General features: G+C 42.8%; 1 protein-coding gene across 3 annotated transcripts in view; it reads right to left on the bottom strand.

Moving 5' to 3' along the window:
• LOC149234971 (callose synthase 9-like) overlaps positions 1 to 21,421 on the bottom strand; it is a 385,867-nt gene that overhangs the window by 321,599 nt on the left and 42,847 nt on the right. For all 3 annotated transcript variants that reach the window (XM_089372025.1, XM_089372026.1, XM_089372024.1), the window contains 2 exons: positions 390 to 487; positions 45 to 208 (listed from right to left, as the gene is read on the bottom strand). In XM_089372025.1, the coding sequence (XP_089228151.1) occupies positions 45 to 208; positions 390 to 487 (262 nt within the window). The remainder of the gene's footprint in view (positions 1 to 44; positions 209 to 389; positions 488 to 21,421) is intronic.

Genomic DNA, 21,421 nt, shown 5'->3' with positions numbered 1-21,421 from the left:
CGCAAAAAAAAAAAAAAACAATGACATTTTGATATGATACATACTCTTGAAGGTCACCACTGAAAGCCCCTGATTCCTGTAATTTCATCTCCTCCTCCTGAAGTTCATCCACTCTATGTTTTTCCCTATACCGCTTGTAGAACTCTTGTATGAGAACAATATCTTGGCTTCGATCAATTTCTCCTCCATCCTTCTTCGCAAGCTTTTGCTGCAAAACACCCAAACGAAACAAACATTTTTAAAAAATAGAAGTTAACAAACCTTGCAATGAAATGCAACCAAAAAAGATGCAAGTAACTTTCTGCAAGGAAATGACATCAAATGATACAAAGAAAAAACATCAACTTGAGGAAAAACTTCACAAAAACGTGAAATTGCACTGAACATACCCTGATGACTGACATCAATCCTGTCTTGAATTGCAGCACACCTCTTCCTTCACTATTAGGGTCCAGACCTTGTGCCAAAGAATATGCATGCTCACACACTACAAGCAAGTTACTAAAACCACTTAGAACCCTTTAGCTTCTTCCAAATTCAAATGTCTAAAAGGTAAGCACTCTTCTGCCTCCTCAATTGTCAGTATATATTAATGCAATAAAATGAGGAGAAGCATCTAGATGAACTCATAAAATAATCCATGAAACAAATCTAGCCAGAGCAAACCAAAATTGCCAAACTAGCTAACTTAAATACTTGATTGAATGACTTGCAAGGTTCACAAATTTGTTTAACAAAGAGAACTTCTGGACCAATATGTCACTATTTTCTATAGTGACATATTAGTTGGTAACAATGGTTATATATTATGTACAACTGGAAAAATACAAAAGGCCCACCCATCTCCAAATCATACAAATAGTACTAGAGAGTGTTAATTTCTTTAAACCCAGTTACAAATTTACTGTCTCAACAAATAAATACAGATCTGAAATAAACAATATTTTCTAAACTGATTTGTAATAATAAATATTATGGATTTTTAACCAGAAACAGCACAAGCAAAAATACTCAATACCAATCACAAGCAACAAAAAATAACACAGATATACCCTAGAAACCCCAGTGTGGGGAAAATCAGCAACGTTGGGCTTCTTATTCAGCTTCAGGAGAAATATTTTCTTACAACAGTTACACAAGAATTTGCTCCGGCAAATACCCAGCAAAATATCTCAGCCCTCTCTCTCTCTCACTCAGCTATTGTATGACCCACATGTGCGGCCTAGCAGAAAACTTTTGTTTACAAAGAAACTTGACCTCTCAGCCAAAGAGAAAACTCATCCTCTCTGTTGATCTTGCTTGCCCTGATCTTGCTCTAGCTAGCTCAATCTAGCCTTTTCTCGCTCTCACTGCCAAATATTGTGCTCCACCGAATCCCAGCTTGTGCCAATTCAAATGTGAATCTCCTTTGGATCGAACCTCCTATTAAAAAGATCAAAGCCTAATCTCAAGCAAAATCCCTAATCTCAACAGTTGAGATTAGATCTCGACTCACTGAGATCAACGGCTACGACTTAATCTATCACTGACTTTGCCTTTTAGTAAAAAGGTAACCAGTGATTAAATTAAATTGCAACACAAAATCTTGACTTTAAAAAATTCATCAATTAACTATTGTAGGAGATAATTAAGGTGACTTGTTGCACGTCATTGCACCTAATCCATGCAAAATCACCTTCCAAGATACAATCTCAAAACTCCCTCTTAGCGAGGAAGGTGTTCGGCATAACAGCCAAATTATCCTTAAAGAATACAAATTTGCTCTTCATCAAAGCTTTCGTCAAGATGTCTGCTACCTGCTCGTCTGTGGGAATGTATTGCAGCTTTATTGTCCCCTTTTGCACACAATCTCTAATGAAGTGGTACTTGATCTCAATATGCTTCAACTTGTCATGGAATATTGGATTCTCAAAGAGTTTAATACAACTCTGATTATCACAACGAATGACAGTCGGATCCAGCTCCTGATAAAAAATCCAAACAAGGAGTTTCTGAAGCCAAATAGCCTCGCATGCTTTCATACTAAAAGCCATGTACTCAACTTCTGCAGAACTCAACACAACTAACCTTTTCTTTCTACTATACTGAGAGACTACTACTGATCCCGACAGAAACTGCACCCATAAGTGTTCTTCCTATTAGCTATAATTCCTGCCCAATCCGCATCAATATATGTTAAATTTGGCAACTAGGGCCAAACTTCACCTTGGACAGCTCATATCAGGCAGCGACTATTTTTATTTGATTCCTCTCTCCCAGAGATGTAGGATTGATCTAAAGATCTTTTCATTCTTGTTGATTTCGGGTAGCATCAGATGTGCTTTAGGCCTCAAATTTTGCAGGGAGGCTTGCGCACATGTATTCCAAAGAACCCAAAAACCGTTTTGGGAAATTCCACCCAGAGACGATTTTAATAAAATAATTAATATTTTTAATGGAGTTCCTAAGTCTAAACTTAGGAAAATTAAAATATTAATAGGTATTAATCTAATTGTGGGTGTAACTTCTAGAAAAATATGGAGATCAAGTCAAAACAATTTGAGCTTTTGTTGAGGAGTTAATCTAGGTCGTTGGTTGTCTAATAGAAAGATATAAAAAGGGGCTTGAGAATCATTTGTAAAACACACCAAGAGAGATCAAAAAATCGATTTTCTAAAGTGAGAAGTTCTTAGGAGGAAAATTTGATTGAAGAGATTTCTTGCAGTTGAGGGGCAGGGATAGCTTCTGAAGAGAGAGATTTTCTCAGCCAGAGAATCATCGGCAGAGAAAGGTAGAGGGTGATCCAATAGCCCAAACGCAGAGGGTGATGCAGGGCCAACAGGGCCACGTAGAGGCAGCGCAGAAGGTGAGAGAGAAAGCTGAAAATCTAGCAGCAGAGTCAGTTTCAATAGCTGGAAGTCAAGGTGTGAGACTGGGAGGCTGAGAGCAATGACTCTGGGTTGCAGATCAATTCCCCAGCTGAGTGACGCAGTGCCTAGCAGTGTTGACGATGGGACAACGTAGAGGCAGTGCAGAGGTAGCGCAAGGCCTACTAGGGGCACCTCATCCAATGACCAGATCAGTGGGGACTTTTTCTCAGTGATTGTGTGAGGTAATCTCACAAAGTTTCTGCTAGTATTTCTCTCTCTGTAACTAAATAACCCTGTGAGGTATTCAGCGATGTATTTAGATTTTGCTACTACTTAATAATAATAAAACCTCAAAACTGCTGCACTAGTTTTCTCGCATTGGGTTTTCCCGGGGACATTTGTCCAAAAATAACGGTGTCCTAAGTGTTTGTATTTCCTTGCTCAGTTTCTATGTTTCAGAATCATATTTAATTTGGTGCAGGTTGCTTCAATAATTTGCTTCAATATTTCAAGAAGAAATCTAAATTAAGTTTGTAATGTAATTTACAATGTAGGTGAAGTAAATTTAACATGTGTTGCCTTGGTAGTTGTTCCTAACTGGTTAAACAAAATACAAGCTGAGTATGCCAAGGATTTGGACTATGGTCCTATGATTGAAAATATCAGTCAATATGCCAACTTTGAATAATTTATCTAACTCCATCATCCAAGTTTAGGATGAAAATTTTAAAAGAATCTCGCAGTTCTCCTGTAATTGGACATGTTGGATTCTTCAAAACCTACAACATTCGTCAATCGTTCTAGTGGAAAGGTATGAGTAAGGAAATCCAAAAGTATGTCGTTGAATGTGATGTTTGTCAAAGAAACAAGAGTGAGAATATTTCATCTCCTGGGTTACTACATCCGTTACATATTCCAAATCAAAAATGGGAGGAACTCTCAATGGATTTCATTGAAGGACTACCTATTTGTGATGGTAAGGACAAGATATTTGTCGTAGTAGATAAACTCACCAAATATGCCCACTTCATGGCAATCAGAAAAATTGACACAACCAAGCAAGGTGCGGAAGTGTTTTGCAAAAACATTTACAAACTACATCGTTTTCCCAAGGTTATTGTCAGTGATAGAGACGCCAAATTTAAAGGTAATTTTTTGAAAGATTTCTGCCACCGAGTGAGAATATCCTTCAACATGAGCTCGGCTTATCATCCTCAGACAGATGATCAATCTAAAGTTGTAAATAAATGCTTGGAAACATACCTTCGTTGTTTCATCACATACAAACAAAACAAATGGTCTCAGTGACTACACCTAGCAGAATGGTGGTACAATACCACCTATCATACTTCAACCAAAATGACTCCCTTCCAAGCCCTATATGGCTATGAACCACCCAGGTGAAAGGATTTTGAACTATACAATTCTAAGGTTCAAGTAGTAAAGAACCACTTAGAAGAAAACCAAAGAATTATAAACTTATTAAAAGAAAATTTAACAATTGCGCGCAATAGAATGAAGCAACATGTAATATCCCGTTTCAGAGATTTTCCCCAAAACCCCAGTAAACTCCAACCAAATACACACAAATAATATAATAATCGGGAAACTCAAAATGATAAAAATAACAGTGGTGTAACATATAATAATATAAGCATGAAATATAAGCAGATACTTGACAAATGCAGAGAGAAATGCTAAGCCATTTTATTATACTGAGTAATGGAATGAGTATAGGAGGTGATCAGAAGGATGGCACCTCGACTTGCACCAGACAAGTGAAGAAATACACTCAGAATAACAAAGGAATGGCCTCTGCGTGGATGCTGCTGGAAAACTGTCGTGTTACTACTACTACTAGAAATCAAATGTGGATTTGGGGTTGTTCTCCTCCTCAAAAAATGTTGAAACTCTGGAATCCGCCCCTACTCAGAAAACCCAGAAAAACCCATAAAGCTTTTCTGAAATGGCTGACCCCTGAAAATCGCCCCCTTGGAGAATCACGCAATCCCTCAAGGCCCTGCGCTACCACTAAGTAGAATCCTCCAAAACACTGCCTAAAACTCTGCCAAACCACTCCAATATGCAAGAGCTGATCCCTTGCTCAATATCCCAGCTCAACTCCTCCACAAATCCTCAATCCAGAACTACTCCCAGAAGAACCGCGTCCCTCTCTCTCAACACTGCGCAGTCTTCCAATGCTCAGCTCCACCTCAATGCCAAAGATCAGAACTACTGCAAAAAGACTGCTGAAAATACCTTGCCCGAGTAGGCACTCTAAGTCCCCCGGGGCTAAGAGTGAGATCTCCAAACGGAGACACTCAGTGCACTAAACAATGCTGCAAACAGGCTAAACAGCCAACGTGCTCCAAGTCGAAGTGACTAGCTCAAATGCTCATAATTAAATGACAAAATGATGGGGCCCCTCTCTCCTTTATAGCATTGGCCTCTCCTAATCCCAAGGCTCACCTCCTCCAACGTAATTCCCTCTTTGCCACGTGTTCCCTTTCCATCTGTGCAGTCCCCCCAAGTGTCTGCGTGGGCCCCATCTCTGCGTGGTCCTTTGGCCCCCCTTGGCTCCCCCTTTAAGTCACAACGTTGTGCTACTGGGAAGTGACTCTTATTATAAAAGTGAGTTATGTCCCCTTTTCCTCACCTTTTTATTTACAAATAACTATAGAAGCCAAAATTGAGCAAAATCGAATATTCTAATTAGCCATGGCTAATTAGGAATATTACAGTCTCCCCCGGCAAAAAGCTGCTTGTCCTCAAGCAACTAAACTGATGGATGCTGCAAAATTTTCTCACTCTCCCAAGTGGCATCCTCATCCAGTAAATTCTTCCACCTCACAAAGAATTTCCGGACCGTCCTGCTCCGTAGCTGCCTCCCTGGTATCAATAATAGCCTCTGGCTGCAACACCAAATGCCCCTCATCATCTGTGGGTGGTAGCTCATCTATCACTGTCACATGTTGTCCCAATGCCTTCTTCAGGCATGATACGTGGAAGACGTTATGAATCTTGTTGCCTTGGGGCAGCTCCAACTCATATGCTACCTGTCCAAACCTGCGCATCACCCTGTATGGCCCATAAAAGCGTGGCTTGAGCTTTTCAGCCCCCTTCTGCTTCAGTGACGACTGTCGGTATACCTGTAATCGTAGGTAGACCAAGTCCCCTACCTCAAACTGTCTCTCCACCCGACCCCTGTCAGCATACAGCTTCTGCTGGTTCTGCGTTGTAGCCATGTTATCCTTGAGAGCTCAGAGAATATCTCAACTCTTTTGGATCCAAATCTTGGCTCTCGAAGCCTTGCTAGCACCAAACATCACGTCAGCAAAAGATAAAGGATGATATCCATACAAAGCATAGAATGGTGACAACCGATGGACATGTGATGTGTAGTGTTGCAGCAGTACTCCCCCAGATGCAGCCACTTTAGCCATGCTCGCTGCTGTCCACTGACATAGTTACGCAAGTAGCCCTCCAGCCACTTGTTAACTATCTCTGTCTGCCCGTCCGTCTGTGGGTGATAACTGGGACTCGGTGTCAACTCTATCCCCACCAACCGGAAAAGCTCCTGCCAAAATCCACCCATGAAACTGTTGTCCCTGTCACTGGTGATGGTCTTGGGAAGACCATGTACCCTGAAAATCTCTCTGAAGAACAGCTCGGCCACCTACGCTGCTGTGTAGTGTGCAGATATGGCGAAAAAGTGTGAGTATTTTGTCAGCCGATCAACGATGACAAAGATGCAATCCTTGCCCTGTACCATGGGCAACCCTATGACGAAGTCCATCGAAATACACTCCCATTTCCCCTCCTGAATGGGAAAAGGCTGCAATAGTCCTGCTGGATGGTTCATCTCCCCCTTGTTCCTCTGGCAAACATCGCACTCCCGGACATGCTGGAGTACGTCCTCCTTGAGGCCCTTCCATGAGAACCTCTCTCTAATGGCCCTGTAGGTTTTGGTAAACCCCCGATGACCTGTCAATGGTGAATCATGTGACGCCTGAACTATCTTCTTCTTGAGCTGAGACCCCTCAGTCAAGAAGATCCGGTCCCTGTAGTAGATGATCTAATCGACCACCCTGTACCTATCATCCGCCACCTGCCCATCCAAAACCTCACATGCAAATTTGTCCTTGGAGTACTCTACTAAGAGTCGAGCCCTCCAATCTGCATCCAAGCTCATAAGAGACAACGTGGCTCGCCTACGTGAAAGGGCATCTGCTACCACGTTGTTCTTACCCTTGACACACTTAATGTCAAAGTCATATGCTTGGATCTTGCTGATCCACTTCTGTTGCCTCTCCTGTAGCTGCTTCTGCTCCAAAAAGAACTTGACGTTGTTGTGATCAGTCCTCACCCTGAACCTGTTACCCACCAAATACTGTCGGTACTTGGCCAATGCATGCATAATCGCCAACATCTCCTTGTCGTATATAGAATACAACCTCTCATGCGGAAGGAGCTTCCGGCTCTCAAAGGCTATAGGGTGACCTCCCTACACCAACACTGCGCCAATCCCCTCTCCCGACGCATCACACTCCAAAACAAATGGCTGCGTAAAATCTGGCAACACAAGCACTGGGCGGCTGCTCATAACCTCCTTGAGCTTGTCGAAGACTCGCTGCGTTGTATCCGACCAACTGAATGCCCCCTTCCTCGTCAAATCTATCAAGGGTGTAGCAAGCTATGAGAAACCCTTGACGAACTTCCGGTAGTAAGTACAAACAATGAATCCTCGAAGTTCCGTCACATTTCTCGGCTCCAGCCAATCTCTGATGGCCCTGATCTTCTCCTCGTGGACCCTCACTCCATCCACTCCTATGATGTGTCCCAAGTATAACATCTCCATCAACCCGAACTCACATTTGGAGAGCTTGGCTGTTATGAAACCAGCTCAAGAAAAGATAGAAAAGATAGATCAACGCCTTAGAATTCAGCCTCTTCGAGGGGCAACCTCCTTTACATTACATAAATGAACAATTCTTGGATGATTCAAATGACAAAACCTCCTTTCTATATATAGGAGTCTATGGAGTCACAATATAACCCAGCCGACCTAACAATAATAATATAAAGCCACAAAAATAACAATAGAGGGATTCTATGGGGCACAGTAATAACAATATGGGGGCAATAGAGGCACAACAATATTAATAAGGGGTATAACTACAATAGTAATGGGGTAATCACTAGTATTATAAGGACCCAACATGCCCCTCTCCTTCAAAAAAGTGTTGTCCTCAACGCTTGAGTAGTTCTGGGTACTTCTATATAAAATTCTCATCCTCCCATGTGGAATCTTCAGCGGATAAGTTCTTCCACCTGATAAGATACTCCGAAATTGATCGATTTCATAGCTGTCGAGTTCTTGTTTCTGTGACTGCTTCCCGTTCCAATATAATTTTTCCTTCCTCGTCAAGTTCTGGCAATATTGTTTGAACTGGGAGCTTGTCGCCTATAACCTTCTTTAAACATGAAACATGGAAAATAGGCAACCATTTGACCCATTGTGTCTATTTATCAGATATAAAGCAACGAAGATATCCTTCCAAACATTTGTTTACTATCTCAGTTTGCCCATCAGATTGAGGATGATAAGATGAGCTATGAGCTAACTAAGTACCAAGACAAGAAAATAATTCTGTCCAAAAATTTCCAGTGAAAATGGGATCTCTGTCACTTACAATAATCTTTGGGTTTCCATGTAGCTTTTGAATTGTTTCCATAAATGCAGTAGAAACTGTACTGGCTTTAAATGGATGTGATAATGCACAAAAGTGTGCATACTTGGTAAGTCTGTCAACTACCACCATGATGACACTCTTTCCCTCAAACTTGGGTAAACCTGTGATAAAATCCATTGAAACCTCCTCCCAACATTGGCTGGGAATGGATAAAGGTTGTAATAGACTCGGTGTCTTAATTGTTTCAACTTTATTTTGTTGGCAAACCAAACATTCCGCCACAAACTTTTGAATATCTGATTTAAGGCCATCCCAAAAAAATTGCTTCTTAACCCTGTGGTAAGTTTTTAAAAATCCTGAGTGCCCTCCTAAGGGAGAAGTGTGCAATTCCATAAGAATCTTTTGTTTTAGCTTGGAATTCTTACAGAGGTATAAGCGATCTTTGTACCATAACGAATCATTTTGCCAGCTAAATGTATCAGACGTACTGGAATGTTGTTGTAACTTTCGAATAAGTAGCCACACTTCTTCTTCATTCTTCCATTCCTCCCTTGCTTCGTTTATCCAATCTGGTTGGATAATAGAAATGGCGCACAACAATGCTTCCACATCCTCATCCTTTCTTGAGAGTGCATCTGCCACCACATTTTGCTTCCCTTTTTTGTAGATGATTTCAAAGTCATAACCCAACATCTTTGTGACCCACTTTTGTTGCTCTTCAGAGGATAATCTTTGTTCTAAAAAGTATTTAAGGCTATCATGATCCGTTTTTACCTTGAAGTGTCTTCCCATTAGGTAGGGTCGCCATTTCTTAAGGGCATGGAGTATTGCCAACATTTCCTTCTCATAAATAGCTTTGGTTAAAAACTTTCCCTTGATTAGACGACTTTCAAAAGCAATGGGTCTTTCATCTTGCATTAGAACAGCACCAATGTGAGATCCGGTGTAACTAAGACCGGTGCTTGGCATATTGCCTCTTTAAGATGTTCAAAGGCCTTTGTTGCTTCCGGAGTCCATGAAAATGCATCTTTCCTCAATAATGTTGTTAGAGGTGCTGCTATTCTCCCATAATTCTTAACAAACTTGCGATAATACCCTGCCAACCAGAGAAATCCTCGCAGATGCTTTATGGATGTGGGGATTTTCCATTCCTTAATGGCTTTAATTTTGCTAGGGTCTACCTTAACTCCTTCATGAGATACAATATGACCCAGATATTCCACCTCCTGGACTCCAAAGAAACATTTGGATCTTTTTGCATATAATTGTTTCTCCTCCAATAGTTGTAGCACCCTGTCAACATGTTCAACATGATCCTTCCAAGACTTGCTGTAGATTAGTATATCGTCAAAAAATACTAACACAAATTTTCTAAGGAATGGTTTGAAAATTGAATTCATCAAACCTTGAAATGTTGAAGGTGCATTGGTAAGGCCAAAAGGCATGACCAAAAATTCATAATGACCCTCATGAGTTCTAAATGTTGTTTTCGGAATGTCTTCAGTCCTCATTCTGATTTGATGATATCCTGAACGAAGATCCAACTTGGTGAAGTAAATTGATCTATGCAATTCATCCAGTAATTCATCAATGACAGGAATGGGGAGCTTATCTTTAACAGTGAGCTTGTTGAGTTCCCTATAATCCGAACACATGCGCCATGATCCATCCTTCTTGTGCACCAATACTACTGGAGCAGAGAAAGAACTTTGACTCGGTTGAATTATACCAGCCTCTAGCATTTCTGCAACCATACGTTCAATTTCACTCTTTTGGACATAGGGATATCTGTACGGCCTGATGTTTGGAGGAACACTTCCTGGAATCAAATGAATAGAATGATCATGATCACGCATAGGTGGGAGACCTCTGGGAGTCTCAAATACCTTGGAATGATTGTCCAGGACTTTTTGGAGATCTTTGTGCAATTACACCTCTTTGTTCCTTTTTTAGAAGCTTTGTCATACCATTAGCGCTGATTATCTTTCCTAGTTTCCCTGCAATACCCCTTAATTCAACTTCCTTTCCTTCCGTAGAAAATTTGATGAAAAGTTCTTGAAAATTAAAAGCTATTGTACCCAAGGATTGTAGCCATTGGACTCCTAGTACAACATCAGCACCTCCCATTCGAATGGAAAGCATTGGGCTAGTCAACACATATTCTCCCATGGATAGCTTGATATTATGGCACTTTCCAGAGCAATTTATTGTTCCTCCATTTGCAATCATCACTTGACACTCTGGTGTTGGATATAGGAAGCAATTCAATTCTTTTGCTACCTTACAATGAATAAAATTGTGGGTGCTTCCTGAATCAATCAACACTATTACCTTTTTCTTCTTGATTTGTCCTTCTATCTTGATGGTTTGAGGAGTGGTAATTCCCGCCAATGCATTACAAGATATGGTCGGATTTATTTGTTCTTCATCTAGGCTTTGTTCCTGGAGTATATCCTCTTCTTTTGACCTTTCTTGCTCCTTTTCTTCTTCCTCTTCACAATCTATGTAGAATAATTTCTTCTCAGCACACTTATGACCTTTAGTGTATTTGCTATCACAACTGTAACAAAGCCCTTTTGCTCTTTTTTCTTCCAATTGTTGTGGTGTCAACCTTATAGGTTGTGGAAGACTAGGGGCAACAACACTTCCGTCTTTATAGTTGTGAGTGGTATGCTTCCTAGTTGCCATAATTTTGCTTTCCATTTTTCTTGCTAACCTGAATGCCTTCTCTAATGAATCAGGTTCCCAAAGGCGAACATCATGTTAAGTATTATCCTTTAAAGGCCCTATGAACACATCAATCCTATGCTCCTCTGGAATATCTTTTACCCTTATGTTCAATTTTTGGAACTCCTCAATGTGCTCCATTATTGAACCCTTTTGTTTGAGACTTATCAATTGGCTAAAAAAAGTGTTGCTTTTTGTATCCTCATAATGTGCTATCAATTCTTCCGTAAAAATTACCCAAGTAATAAATTGTTTACGAGAGCAAAGCCATTGATACCATACAAACTGATTTGGTTCCAAATATAAAGTTGCCATACGTACCTTTTGTGTTTTTTGCACATTATTGAGATCGAAGAATTGCTCCATCTGTAATATCCATGTGGTGGAATCCTTGCCATCAAACTTCCTCATATCGATTTTTGGAATATGGTGAGTCTTCGATCCAACATTAGAGTCTATGGAATCATGATTAACATTTCTTTTGTTCTCATCATGAGTTTCCTTTAGTACCCTTTCACCATTAGTGACCATTTCTTGTAGCAACTTATTCATATTTATCTTCAATTCTTCCATCTTATCATCCATGCCATCAATTTTAGCGTCCATGCCATTCACCTTAGCTTCCATGCCATCCATCTTAGCTTCTACGCCTTTCTTTAAACAATCCATCTTAGCTTCTACACCTTTCTTTAAACCATACATCTTAGCTTCTACATCTTTCCTTAAACCATCCATCTTAGATTATGTTGCTTTTTGTGCAAATGACACTTGTTGCATTTGTTCTTGTAATTTTGATATATCATATAGCATTTCTTCTTCTTCTTCATGAGTCATGCTAGAGCTTTCAGGTTCCTTACTAGGTGTTTGCATTTTCTTTCCTCGGGGCATCAATTACCGATAATAATGCTCTACTAGCGCTTTGAATTCCTTCAAAATAAATTTTCAAACCACTCTTAAGCAAAAATTTAAAAGAATCTACACCTTTTTTTTCACTTTGTAGGAGCTCGATATTGCCTCTGATGTATCTCTGTGCTTTCAAATCATCCAGTTCTGAAATTGCAACCTATGGTAGCCCTCTGTGTCCTCTTTCCAATGCCACCAATCTGATCCAATTTGGATTCTCCAAGGAAGAGTTATGCAAAATCTCCCACAGTGACCTGATTATAAACTAGTTCAGTAGAGCGAACTTGTACGACGTGCCATGAGTCACTGTTTCGTCCTTTGGCTCTGAAAAATATACACAAGAAACTACAGTCTGTCCTCTTTCTGCACCTTCTTACGAAATTTCAATCCAATGCTCAAGGAAAAAGCTATGATGATTTTCCCCAGGTCACCTGTTTGGAATGTAATTCAGGAGTCTGCAAAAAGACCAACTTCTTCAGATCATATCTCCGCAAATATAGCGCAAAAAGCTCTGAAATTCGGACCTGAGATTCAGCGCGATGTCTTCTCAAATGGGTTTTTTTTAGCTTTTGAAACGTCGCAGAAAAAAGTTATAACGAAAATGCCACGATGACCTGTTTGGAGCAGCAAAACCCTAGAATCCAAAGCTCTTATACCAAATGTTATGAAACCAGCTCAAGAAAATATAGAAAAGATAGATCAACGCCTTAGAATTCAGCCTCTTCGAGGGGGAAACCTCCTTTACATTACATAAATGAACAATTCTTGGATGATTCAAATGACAAAACCTCCTTTATATATAGGAATCTAAGGAGTCACAATATAACCCAGCCGACCTAACAATAATAATATAAAGCCACAAAATAACAATAAGAGAGATTCTATGGGGCACAGTAATAACAATATGGGGGCAATAGGGGCACAACAATATTAATAAGGGGTATAACTACAATAGTAATGGGGTAATCACTAGTATTATAGGGACCCAACATTGGCATAGAAATGCTACTCCTCCAAGATGCGTAATACTGTCTCAATGTGATGTAGATGCTCCTCCCAAGTCCTGTTGTAAATGAGGATATCATCAAAGAACACCAACACAAACTTCCTTAAGTGACTGTGGAAGATGTGATTCATGCAAGACTGAAATGTAGCTGGGGCGTTGGTTAGCCCGAAGGGCATCACCAAAAACTCAAAGTGCCCATAGTGACACCTGAAGGCGGTCTTGGGAATGTCCTGCTCCCTCACGCGAATCTGATGGTACCCAGATCTCAAATCAATCTTTGAGAAGAACCGTGCTCCTCTCAACTCGTCCATCAACTCATCGATCCTAGGTATGGGGTATCTGTTCTTCAGGGTCTTCTTGTTCAGGGCCCTGTAGTCAATGCACATCCTCAATGTGTCGTCCTTCTTCTTCACCAACACCACGGAAGAAGCAAAAGGACTCATGCTCGGCCGAATGTGCCCAAGAGCCAACAACTCCTGAATGGCCCGCTCAATCTCATCCCGATAGGCCTTGGGATGCTTATAGGGGGTAGTAATCACTGCCTGTATGCCCTGCTCAAGCTCAATGGTGTGCTCAAACCCCCAGTCCGGTGGCTGTCCCGGTGGAATCTCCCCAAACACTGTGGCATACTGGTCAAGGATGGCCTGTATCTCTGGGTGCACCGTCTGCCCTGTAGTCCCTTTCTCTGATGCACGCAGCTCCACTGCCCATTCTACGTCTCCCTTCTGGAAGATTGCCTCCATCCGATGAGCTGAAATAGTCTGAGGCGAGTATGCGTGCTGCCCCGTATCTTCTCATGCCTCCCTGTCTTCTCATCATCCCACTCCATCTCTAGGGCCTTCCAATCTGTAGTGACCTTCCCTAGAGTGATGAGCCACTGAACACCCAGTACCATGTTGGTGTCCGGAATATTGACCACGAAGAAGTGGTCAATCAGTGTGTAGGTGCCCATCGTCACTGATAACTCTGGAACATAACGAGCACACAACATGGTCTGATCTCCTGGGACCAAAACTGAAAATCCATTGAAGCTCTCTGTCAGTATACCTCTCCGCTCAACCATCTGTGCATCGATGAAGTGGGTGGCCCCATTGTCAACCAAAACTGATACTCGCTGGCCACGTACTGTCCCGTGTACGCGCAGCGTCAAATACTTGGGAACTCCTCGCAATGCTGCAAGGGCTCCTCCGGTAGGTGCAAAAGCTGCACCACCCACTGCTGCTGGTGGAGACGGCAAGGGACCCTGCATGGCATGACTATCTCCTACCTCCACATCATCCTCCTCATCCTCTTCCCCGCTACTCTCGAAGAAGACCTCAATAAAATGTGCTTTGCCAACAACACATCTATGTCCTGGTGCCCACGGCTCCTGACAGGTGAAGCACAACCGCTTCTTCTTCAACTCCCTCCTGGCATCATCATCAATCTGTACTCGTCCTGGATTCCCCTTCGAAGACGAAATCCTCACATCCTTCCCCTTAGGCTGAAAAGCCTGTCGCTGGGGATAAGGTGTCCGGGTCCTGGGTAAGACATCCTGTAAGTCCCGGGTCCTATTAATAGCATCCTGAAGGGTGGTTGATCTAACGGATCTAACTAGACCACGAAGTGGCTCTGCTAACCCCTCAACATACATGTAAATCCACTGTGTCGTGGATAGATCTAGCACCATCACTGAAACCCTCAAAAAGTCCGCAATGTAGGTCTCTGGGCTCCCTGTCTGTTTGAGCCTCGTCAACTCAACAAAGTGTTGTTCTGGATCCCTCCGGTCAAACCTCTCCATCAATCTCCTGGTGAACTCGGCATACGTCATCACTGTGGAATGCCCGAGTGTAACCATCCCATGGAACCACCAATCCTGGGCCTCACCATCCAAATGTAATGTCGCCACCTTGATGGCCTCTGTCTCCGACATCTGGTTAAGCTGGAAATAGATGTCCAGCTTCTCCACCCAAGACCTTGTCGAACTGTTTGATGAGCCATCAAACGTAGGCAAGTGAAATCTACTAGCAGTGCGGTGGGTGTCTCCATCATGATAATGCCGATATCCTCTGTGATGGTCACAAGGTCTACTATCCCGCTAGAGCTGAACAAAGTCTCTGAATGAGAGAGCATCCCTGAACTCCTGCCCATAGGCCTGGTACTCCGCAAAATAATCACCCATATGACCGGAGTCTGCCTCTTGCTGTGCTCCGGCCCCTGTATCTGCTCCTAGGAAAGTGGGCATGGTAGAGCGTATAGGGGCATGTGAGGCCACCTGCTGAGTAGTATCACGTTGAGTGGCACCCTGCTCTGGCAAATGGTGAGATGCACCTGATCCCTCTCCAACCTGGAAAACTCATGGGCTCTCACGCTGTCTAGCCTCCACTACCGTGAATCTCTACCCCATCACTTCGATCTGCCTTGACAGATCCTACACTGATTTGAGGAGCATGTCCGCAAATTTCTTCCCGTCATCATCTGCCACAGGCTCCTCCTGCTCTGCGTCCACCACAGGCTCCTCCTGTCCTGCGTCCACCACAAGCTCCTCCTGTTCTGCGTCCACCACTGGAACACAGTCTCCCTCTCCGTAGGTGTTCTCCAACCTACGCCCAGTGTCTCTGTATCTCCTACCTCTATAACAGATGTAGGGCTTTTCACCCAGTGTCATAGATTGCTAGCTCCACAGGCTGAGCCAGGTCTATGCTCTGATACCACTGTAATATCCCGTTTCAGAGATTTTCCCCAAAACCCCAGTAAACTCCAACCAAATACACACAAATAATATAATAACCGGGAAACTCAAAATGATAAAAATAACAATGGTGTAACATATAATAATATAAGCATGAAATATAAGCAGATACTTGAGAAATGCAGAGAGAAATGCTAAGCCATTTTATTATACTGAGTAATGGAATGAGTACAGGAGGTGATCAGAAGGATGGCGCCTCGACTTGCACCAGGCAAGTGAAGAAATACACTCAGAATAACAAAGGAATGGCCTCTGCGTGGATGTTGCTGGAAAACTGTTGTGCTCCTACTACTACTAGAAATCAAATGTGGATTTGGGGTTGTTCCCCTCCTTAGAAAATGCTAAAACTCTGGAATCTGCCCCTACTCAGAAAACACAGAAAACCCAGAAAGCTTTTCTGAAATCGCCGACCCCCAAAAATCGCCCCCTTGGGGAATCACGCAATCCCTCAAGGCCCTGCGCTACCACTGAGTAGAATCCTCCAAAATATTGCCTGAAACTCTGCCAAACCACTCCAATATGCAAGAGTTGATCCCTTGCTCAATATCCCAGCTCAACTCCTCCACAAATCCTCAATCCGGAACTGCTCGCAGAAGAACTGCGTCCCTCTCTCAAGACTACGCAGTCTTCCAATGCTCAGCTCCACCTCAATGCCAAAGATCAGAACTACTGCAAAAAGACTGTTGAAGATACCTTGCCCGAGTAGGCACTCGAAATCCCCCAGGGCTAAGGGTGAGATCTCCGAACGGAGACACTCAGTGCACTAAACAGTGCTGCAAACAGGCTAAACAACCAGCGTGCTCCAAGTCGAAGTGACTAGCTCAAATGCTCATAATCGAATGACAAAATGAGGGGGCTCCTCTCTCCTTTATAGCATTGGCCTCTCCCAATCCCAAGGCTCACCTCCTCCAACGTAATCCCCTCTTGCCACGTGTTCCCTTTCCATCTGCGCGGTCCCTCAAAGTGTCTACATGGGCCCCATCTCTGCGTGGTCCTTTGACCCCCCTTGGCTCCCCTTTATGTCACAACGTTGTGCTACTAGGAAGTGACTCTTATTCTACAAGTGAGTTATGTCCCTTTTTCCTCACCTTTTTATTTAAAAATAACTATAGAAGGCAAAATTGAGCAAAATTGTTGTAGCATACGGCCTCCTCCAAATGTGCCCAAACAACCAGCATTTTACTCTTCTTCTACTCAGCCTAGCAGCCTATCCTTTCAGCGCTAGTTTCAGCCTTAAGAGCCACCAAACTCGGCCTCCTATTGCAGTCCTCTTCCACATTGTTCCTTGACTCTTTCTGTTTGCGGTTAGGGCTTGTATTTGGCATCCTCCTTGACTGCGTCTAGGGCATAGCTTGTGGCACTTGTTGGACTGCGGCTAGGGCTTGTGGAGACCTTCTCTAGACAGCGTATAGGTTTTCCTTAGACAGCCTATAGAAGGCTTCTCCTAGTTGTGTGGATAAACCCTCCTTCTAGCACTTGGTCACTTGGAGCTAACCTCCAACGTCCTTCAACCCCTCGCTAGCCTATCTTCCTTGTTGCGGCTAGGCCAGCCTCCTTTCCTCCAACGTCTAGGGCTTCCTCTCCTAGATTTCTCTTCCACTAAAACCCAAAGCGAGTGGAGAGAAATCAAGAGAGAAATGTATTCTCAAATGATTCAAGGCACCTTTATTTATACTAAAACGTTGAGCACAAGTGGGATATATTTGGTCGCTGGCCGACCTTGACGAATTGCCCATAACACAAATAAATTCATATCTCCATGAATACTTATCGGAATCAGATGATCTTTTGATCAATCCTACACCTCTCGATGAGAGGGATCCAAGAAAAATATCAGTTGCCATTAATGAGATGACCCACATGGAGTTTGGCCCTAGTTGCCAATTTTAACACTCCCTCTCAACTAGGGAGAACTCCATCCGCTGATCCATATGTTCAACTGTACTATCTCTGCCATCAATGCCTTGCACTGCTTTTCTCTGCTCAGTTTTGCTCTGCTTAGTTCTGCTCAACCATGAAGAAGAAGAATTGATCGAGAATGTCTCATACCATTCTCTATTGACCCGAAGTCAGTTTCATTGATCCCAGATCAATATCACAAGAGAGTGTCTCAAACCACTCATACTGATCCCAAATCAATATCACAAGAGAGTGTATCAAACCACTCATACTGATTCCAGATCAGTTTCATTGATCCCAGATCAATGGAGGTCATGCTAGCATAGGGAGTATGGTAGATACAACGATGCGTCCATCGATAGTACTACTATGGTCCCTAACCCCATTTCCCTGCTCATTGATCATATCAGAGGTACTTCCCATAAGTTCCAGACTGCATGGGTAGGATGCCTCGACAGGAGAACTAATCATCTTGTCCACAGGAGAACAAATCATCCTGTCCCACAATCGCCACAGGAGAACTAATCATCCCGCCCACAGGAGAACTAATCATCCTGTTTCACAGTTGCCACAGGAGAACTAATCATCCTGGCCCACAGGAGAACTAATCATCTTGTTTCACAGTTGCCTCGGGGTATCACAGGGGAAGGTTGAACCTGTCATCCTGTACATAGTGCACCACCAGGGGAGGGTGAGTCGCCCTGTGGTCGTATGTTGCTCCAGTAAGTACCCCAAGCCCCCCAGAGCTCCCAGAGCTCAATGCATGCAACATACAGGACCTTTAAAAGAAGGTCTCTTAACGACTCCAAGTCGTTCGGGAAAGTCACAAATTTGACCTTTCCCCAGGGCTTTGACAAAATGTCTATGACCTGTACATCAGTCTCAATGCGATGGAGCCTCCTCGCTCATCGACTTACCATATCCCAGATAAGGCAGTATCTGATGTCTATCTGCTGGAGCAATCATCAAATACGGGATTCCTCAATAATCGAATCCCCCCTTTGGTTGTCACAGAGAATCACAGTGGTATTTATCATGTGTACAAACAACTCACTTAAGAGCTTCCGCAACCAGGCAGCTTCACATGAGATCATACTCGTAGCTATGTATTCGGTCTCGGCGGTGCTTATAGCAACCGACTTTTGCTTCCTGCTCATCCATGATATCGAAGCAGAATCCAGAGAGAACCAACACTGAGAAGTGCTCTAGCGATCCTCCACACTACCTGCCCAGTCAGCATTCGAATAATCACGTAGCTTCATTTTTCCGGCAGTGTATCTCAATCCATGAGAGATTGTGCCCTGAAGATATCTCAGAAGATTCTTGGCACCAATCCAGTGAGTCTCAACCAAATATGAGCTCACCATGCTGACTGCAAAACATATATCCGGACGGAAGTTCACCAAGAACATTAATGCAAATGAGTTTATGAAACTCAGAGGCATTTCCCAAATTTGGTCCGGCATCATCACCATATAACTTCTGAAAGTTAAGATCCTCGAGGTAGTCACGGGCTTGCAGTTTTACCATTCCACATCCGGAATCCAACTCCCTCTTACTTCTACAAATGAGAGGGTCTGCACCTGTCAGAAATAGGTCGTCCTTAGAAGATGCCGGTATGAGAGGTCTATCATCCACAACCTTCGAGCAATGGTTTGGATCGGTTTCACTCCTAGTGAATCTCAGCTTCATCAGACAGTTATCAATCCTCTCATACTATGTCCGAGGTGATTTAATTCAAGCCATAGAGGGCTTTCTTCCACCTATATACATGAGATTCCCGATCATGTATCTCAAACTCCTCGGGTTGTTCCAAAACCGTGGGCCTGCTACATAAGGGGAATGGTCCCCTTGTAAGATTTTCCTTCGGTACATCTCAAACATGTACCTTCATGCTCTTCTTGAATTCAAGCATTTAAGTCACTATCTGACTCACATCGGGTAGGGCCCCATAAGTAGACATCCGGATGTGTCAACTAATACGGTCCCCAATGGACCATCCTGCAACTTGATACAAATTGCCAACCCTGAACTCAAAAGCATCTTAGAAAATTTCATTTTCAAACATGTACCTTTCCAATGATGAATGCCACCTTGTAACCTTTGACTTCCATTGCCGAAATGGACACCAGGTTCTTCTTGTGATCAGGTACATAAAAGAGGTTTTGTAAATGAATCGAGTTACCCTCATTCAATCGCGGGGAAACATTCCCTACACCCTTTTCGGGATAGGTGGCATTGGCTCCAAGTATAATCCCACGATTGTTTCCATCTCTACAGAATTAGAGAGGGCACCCTTCTATCTGATGAAGTGCCTTGAAGCACTATAATCGATAAGCCAGATTCCCAAAGAATATGAAGGAGAGGGCCAATACACGATAGTGCTTCTTTATCTTATCAGATACAACATTTGATTCTTCATAACTGGGGTTCCTTACATTCTCTGAAGAGTCGATCGTTTCCTTGATGACCTGCATTACCTGTCATTCCTCTGACCATTGAAGATGTCCCTGGAATGATTGTTATCATCATCAAGTGACGTGTCCCTGCCATTTGGACACTCCTTCGCATAATGGCCGAACTAGTTATTTGCCTTTCCTTCCACCCTGAGATCCGGTCTTCCCAATGAAGTGATCTTTAGGTAGGCCATATTTCGCTGCGCCATTCTGATAATATTCTCTGCTTCGATTTCACCCTCGGTGAATTTGAAGAGGGATGAGGAACCCATTGATCCTTTTGTCCTTTCCCAACTGTCTTCAGTGATTGCTCTTTCACTCTTGCTTGGGCATTGTCTTCACCTCAGCTCTGATACCATGTTAATTTTAGGTATGTTCTACTCTTAAAGCAATTTATTTCAATTTTCACAGTTAGCTCAATATCTTTTCCAGATTAGCAATCACATCAGCATTAAAGTAAACTGCAGATAGAACATAAACATAAATCGCAGAAGACAAGCCAAGACAAGAGGACACAAGATGTGGCGCTAGCCAGGGACAAACCCCAATGTGGGGAAACCCTTGATCAATTCTTCTTCTATGTTCTTCAATAGTTCAGCAGAGAGAGAGAGAGAGAGAGAGAGTACATTTACAATAGAAGTCAACACTTTGACTTTCTAGATAAGAGAATAGATCATCTCTACTTGAGATCAATTGAAGACATGTTGCTTCAACTGATTCTCCAAGGTGACTCCTTCACCTATCATTGTGTTGCATCTCGTCCATGTGTTGCACCTCACCGTGCTGCACCATGCTGCACCCATCATTACTATGTTGCATCTCATCATGCTTTACCAATCATGACTGTACCCATCACTGTACTGCATCATGTACCATTGCTGTCCCAATGTGCTTGCTGCACCATGCTTGCCACCATGTGCCTGTTGTACCTTGCTTAACATACTGTTGTCCCAATGTGCTTGCAGCACCATGTACTTGCTACACCAAGTACCATTGCTGTTATCATGCTTCCCATGCATCTTGTTGCACTATCACTATGTCTATGCATTCAAACTTCATGGGTCACCTTGCTGTCACATCATATCATGGACTGTATTGGTTCATTGTTAAGGATCTCTATTTTCTATGTAGGATGGAAGATGGGACAGCCTTCATCA

The sequence above is a fragment of the Pinus tabuliformis genome, chromosome 8 (assembly GCF_031772625.1).
Source record: "Pinus tabuliformis cultivar Carrire ecotype Pingquan chromosome 8, CPIR1, whole genome shotgun sequence".
Lineage (NCBI taxonomy): Eukaryota > Viridiplantae > Streptophyta > Pinopsida > Pinales > Pinaceae > Pinus > Pinus tabuliformis.
The sequence above is the reverse complement of the archived record's forward strand: the minus strand, read 5'-3'. Positions and strand labels throughout refer to the sequence as shown.